Genomic DNA, 5,523 nt, shown 5'->3' with positions numbered 1-5,523 from the left:
ACGACACCGTGAGAATTCCGGCCACATTCAAAGCTGTGAGCGACGCTGAGAGCTCCGGGTTGACAGCCGCGTCGCAGCCGGCGTTCGTCGCCGCAATGTCTACCACGACCAAGTTCCACGCAGTAAGCGACGCCAAGAGCTGCGGACCCTCAGCTGTGTCGCAGCCAGGTGCGTTCCCCGTCGCCACCACCGCGGCCGCCGGGTCTGTTCCAACCGCAGTGCCGCCTGATGCAAAGAGCTGCAGCCTGTCATCTACATCGCAGCCGGCCGCGCTTCTTGCTGCCGATTCCACCGGATCTACGACGCCTCCCGTGCTGGCCAATGCAAACTCTATGTCCGCCAATGATACTCCCAATTTTCCTTCGCCCACCGCGTCCCAGGCTGACGACTCGTCGGCAGAGATGGATTTCACGGCGTCCCCAGAAAACAACCATAATACGCCAACCCCGGAAAGCGCCTGGAGCACCGTCGGTACCAGCCGTAAACCTGCCTCCACCGCCCGACCCCGCACCGAGCTCATCTCTGTTGGAATCCAACTTCCCCCCGGTACCCTCACTCCCAAGCTGCCTCTATATGACTTGCTCGCCGCAATCATCTCCGCCGCACATCTCTCCTCCAAAACCAGTGCAGAGATCACCCTTCAGGCCAAGCCAGCTCAGAGTCTTGTATTCCTGAAAACGCATTCCCCTCTCACCGCCCACCTCCTTCTCTCTCTCACGCATCTCCAGCTCAACGGTAAGCCAATATCCGTCAAAACTTATGCCCCTAATCCTCCCATCTCATGCCTAGGCGTCATTCATAACGTCGGCAGTCACTTCACTCCTGCTCAGCTCATGCATGACCTTGAATCATTCACGACTGATATTCTCGCTGCTCGTATGATGGGCACCACAGAATCGGTGCTGATAACCTTTGCTGGCACCGTCATCCCCCACTTCGTATATTTTAAACGCGTCGCTTTCCGATGCCGTCCTCATAAGCCTAAACCCCCCACATGCACTCGTTGTCTTGCTCTGGGACACCGTGCCCACCAATGCCCTCAACACAGCGTTCCGGCCAAGTGCCGCCGCTGTGCTGCTCCTCTGCCCGCGGATTCTACCGCTCACGTATGCGCCCAACCCTGGTGCATTCACTGCCAAGTAAACACTCATTCCTCTCTCGATCCCACCTGCCCTTTCCTCCTTGCTAAGCAACGCGAATGTGCTAAAGCCGCGTTTCTCCGTCGCACAGCTCTGCGCCGGGCCACGCAGGCCACCCCTTCCTCCGCCTCCTCCTCCGCTCATCATGAATCCCCCGCACCTCCGACCCCATCACCACCAGGATCCTACGCTGCTACAGTGAAAGGGTCCTCGGCATCGGCATCCCTTTCTTCCGCAACTATACCCTCTCCGTCCTTGGTTGAACAGAGCCGCTCCTTCGATCTCCGGCTCACAATGCTGGAGCGCCACCAGCGCGAGCAACAGCGCATCTCCCATGAATTACAACAGCAAATCCACACATTGACACAAACCCTCCAGACAACCACTTCCTCTCTAACATCCCAGCTGACCAAGGCTTAATGAGCACATTTCTACGCTCATAACCCCGTCCTCCAATGCCCAGGTCGCCCCATTGGCTGACTTGATCGAAACCACCACCACCGCACACCACAGTCGCTTGGTTCAACTAGAAACTTCGATTATACAGATTCTCACCACCCTCCAAGCGCAATCCAAGCAATTGGAATCCTTCACCTTTATGCTGCACTCCCTGCAGGAGTCTCTCCCCCCAGCCAAAAAGAAGGGACGCGCCCCCACAAACACCTCAACAACTACCCTATCTTAGATGGCGCGTGGAACGGACTTCGAGATTGTGCAGTGGAACTGCCGAAACCTTCGCCATAATAAGACCCCCCTCCATCAGTATCTCCTCACCCGCCCCTCCCTACCCCATTTTCTCCTTCTCCAGGAGACTCGGACGGCCCGCACCGTCCCAGGCTACCGCGCCTACCACTGCCACGACGGGGACGCCGCTTGCGTCCGTTTATGTGCGCAACGACGTTCTCGTCGAGCCACTTGACATCCCCTCTAGCCTCCTTAAATATTTAGTTGGTGTGGTCTATTACCAACCTTCGTCCCGCATCTCACTCACCCTAATATCTTTCTACAATCCCCCTGTCACATGCTCTTTATTCACGGCCCTGGGCAAGTTCCTTCATTCTCTTCCATCCACCACCCATCTCCTCCTTGGGGGCGACTTCAACGCTCCTCACACACTCTGGGGCTACCCCCAGACCCTCAAACCCGGCCGCCTTCTCCATTGTCTTGCCCAGGAACGCCACCTCACTCTTCTTAATAATCCTGGCTCCCCTACTCGAGCGGGCACTTTCTCACAGCGCTCCACGACACCCGACCTTACCTTCTCTCGGGGCGCCCTTTCCTTTCACTGGCAGGTCACAGCCGAAACCCTTCTCAGTGACCACTTTCTCATTCATATTACCACCACTCTTTCCCACATCCCTCGCTGGCACCAAGTCACTCACACTGACTGGCAGGCATTTCGCACTAATCTTCTTTCCGTGTCCTTTGAATCTTACGACGACTGGACGTCGTGCATCTCCGCAGCGGTGTCGGCCAGTAGCCGTCGCGTTCGCTCACGTCACCCGATCCCAGACCCGGATCCCCACTTTCTCCGTTTATGGCGTCGCCGTAAACGTCTCCAACGCTCCTTCCGCTCCCAACCCCAAAATGCCCAACTTTACTCCCGGATTGCTGCTCTGCGGGCCGAGATAGTCGCCCACGGAGCATCCCTCGAGTATGCTCGTTGGAGTACGCTCTGCGACGGCCTCGACTCCGCATTGCACTCGCGATCCACATGGTCTCTTTTTAAATCTCTCTTAGGTACTAAGTCTGCCCTTGCTCCCACTTTAGCCAAAGCCCTCACTCAGGGGACTCCCTCCGAGGTCTTTGACAAGCTCGCCTCTCTGTATCTCCCGCCCCCTCTTACACCTTCCTACCCAGCCTACTCGGGCGATCCTAACCCAGACCTGGACCGCCCTTTCACTCTCCGGGAGCTCGAGGCTGCCCTGGCTTCTAATGCTTCTCGCTCCGCTCCCGGTGAGGACGCCATAACATACACCACACTCCGAAACCTTCCTGACCACGCCAAGGAATTCATTCTCCAGACTTTCAATAAGGCCTGGGACAGCGGCTGCCTGCCGAGCTCCTGGACATCCTCCCTCATTTCTATGATTCCAAAGCCGGGCAAACCTCCCTCCCTCTCTAACCTTCGCCCTATCTCCCTGACGTCGTGCGTTGGCAAGACCCTTGAGCGAATGGCTCTGACTCGCCTCTCTGATTTTCTTGAGGTGAGAGAGTTCCCCCATTCTCTTATCGGCTTCCGACGACGCGTCTGTGCACAGGACATGTTCCTGATCCTCCAGCATACCTTCTTCTCGCCCACTCCCAGCCAGATCCACGCTCTTGTGACTGTTGATGTCCGCAAGGCCTTCGACGGTGTGTGCCACGATCACATCCTGTCTCAACTTTCCTCCCTGGGATGCGGCAACCGCTTGTACTCTTATATCCGCTCCTTCCTCTCTAACCGAGTGGCTCGCTTTCGAGTTGACACTCACCTGTCCGACCCCCACGTCCTCACCCGTGGCACTCCTCAAGGTGCTGTTCTCTCTCCTACCCTTTTCAATATTGCTATGACCCCTCTCGCCTCCCAGCTAGCCCAAATTCCTGACCTCCACCACATCTTTTATGCCGACGACATCACTCTCTGGTGCTCGTCTGGCTCTCCCGGCCACGTACAGGACACCCTGCAACGTGGGCTAGATCTCATCGGCTCCTTTCTCACCACAGCTGGTCTGTCACCTGCTCCGGAGAAATCCGAGCTTCTCCTTCTCAACCACTCCGCATATCAGCGCTCCCACAACGCCCTCATCTGCCTCCATCTTTCTGGCTCTCCCATTCCTATCGTCTCCCAATGCAAAGTTCTTGGCTTCCCTTTGCATGCAGCCAAGAATGCGCATGCCCTCCACCACGCTGTAACGACCTGCCACTCAGTAACTCACCTCCTGCGGCGTGTGGTCACTCGGCGCTCAGGCCTCCACGAGGCTCATGCGTGTCGTGTCGCCCATGCGCTCGCCCTCAACAAGTTCCTGTACTTTGTACCTTACGTTTCCTTCACGAACACTCAACTTAACACCCTTGAAACCGCCCTCTTAGGCCTCTACAAGGCAGCTCTCAATCTCCCTATTACTACCTCCACTGCTAAGGTCTTTGCCACAGGCCTCTTCCATCCTCTCCGTTCTCTTCTTTCTCTCCACCGTGACTCCCAGGTTGCCCGGCTTTCCCTTACCCGTCAGGGTCAGTGGTTACTTGCCCAGGCGGGTATATCCCCCATTCCCGTTTCCACATTTACCTCTCCTATATCCACCCTGGCTCCCAACCTTCGTATCCTCCCCCTCCCGTCCAATATGTCTCCCGTCTTGCATGCCGGTCGTCGTCACGCGGCAGCGCAGCACCATGTCCCCCCCTTTACTACCCAAGGAGTAGCCTACACGGATGCCTCTTTCGTGGCTCCTCGAGGTTCCTGCGGCTACGCTATCTACCATCCCCACCTCCCAGCACCTGAAACCCACACCAGCGGGCCGTTCCTACACCCTCCGGATGCACTCTCTCTCGAGGTCCTTGCCATTGCCCATGCCCTACAATCATTTGCATCCCTTCCCTCTCTCCCAGAGTACACAATATACTCCGATTCCCAAGCCGCCATCCACCACATACAGAACCGCACACTACCCTATTCACTCCAACAGGAGGTCGAACGAGCTGTCTCTGCACTGCAGCCTTCCACCGTTTTCCTTCGCTGGGTCCCTGGACATTCAGGGATTAACGGCAATGAGCTGGCCCATCAGCTCGCCCGTGACGCTTCTAACCGGGCACCGTTGATCCCCTGGCCCAAGCCCTCGGAGGACGGTGGGAGACTCTCCCTGCGCCGCACCATCAAGGAAGTATACCTCCAGCTCCGTCTCGACAAGCGCCTCTACCCTCCCCCTCATCCATCACTCACTGTGCCGGAGGCTCGCCTTCTGCGGCATATCCAAATGAATGCATTGATTACCCCCTCCCGTCTGTTTCTTTATCGTTATCGAGTCGACCCCAGCTGTCCAAACTGCCCCTCTACATATGCGGACCTAGCTCATTGCCTTTTCCACTGCCCCGCTGCTCAGCAATCGCATTCATATCCTCCCCCTTCCCTTTCCATCACCACCTGGCTCGACTGGCTTGGCGCTGAAGGGGAAGAAGAACAGCGTAGACTTGCCGCCCAGGCGGTTGAGATGCTCGGCCTGTAATAATGGGCTGAATAAAGGTCTACTACTACTACTACTACTAGAATGGAGGAACACTCTGGAATAACGGGTAAGCTTAAGGGCCGCAATAACCTACAATTTAGTATATTTATGGCGAAGACGCAGTAGGAGCTGTTTGATTACCCGCATTGACATTGGTCAAACAAACCAGCACGATAGGACTA

At 56.6% G+C, this 5,523-nt stretch overlaps 1 protein-coding gene across 1 annotated transcript; it reads left to right on the top strand.

Annotated features, from left to right (window-relative positions):
- The first annotated feature begins 2,972 nt into the window (after positions 1-2,972).
- Positions 2,973-5,341, top strand: LOC125941730 (uncharacterized). The gene has a single exon (XM_049659547.1). The coding sequence runs from the start codon at positions 3,227-3,229 to the stop codon at positions 5,339-5,341; it is 2,115 nt and encodes a 704-aa protein (XP_049515504.1). The 5' UTR covers positions 2,973-3,226.
- The last annotated feature ends 182 nt before the right edge of the window (positions 5,342-5,523 follow it).

This window comes from Dermacentor silvarum, unplaced genomic scaffold, assembly GCF_013339745.2.
Source record: "Dermacentor silvarum isolate Dsil-2018 unplaced genomic scaffold, BIME_Dsil_1.4 Seq147, whole genome shotgun sequence".
Lineage (NCBI taxonomy): Eukaryota > Metazoa > Arthropoda > Arachnida > Ixodida > Ixodidae > Dermacentor > Dermacentor silvarum.
Note: the sequence above shows the minus strand (reverse complement) of the source record. Positions and strands in the feature narration are given on the sequence as shown.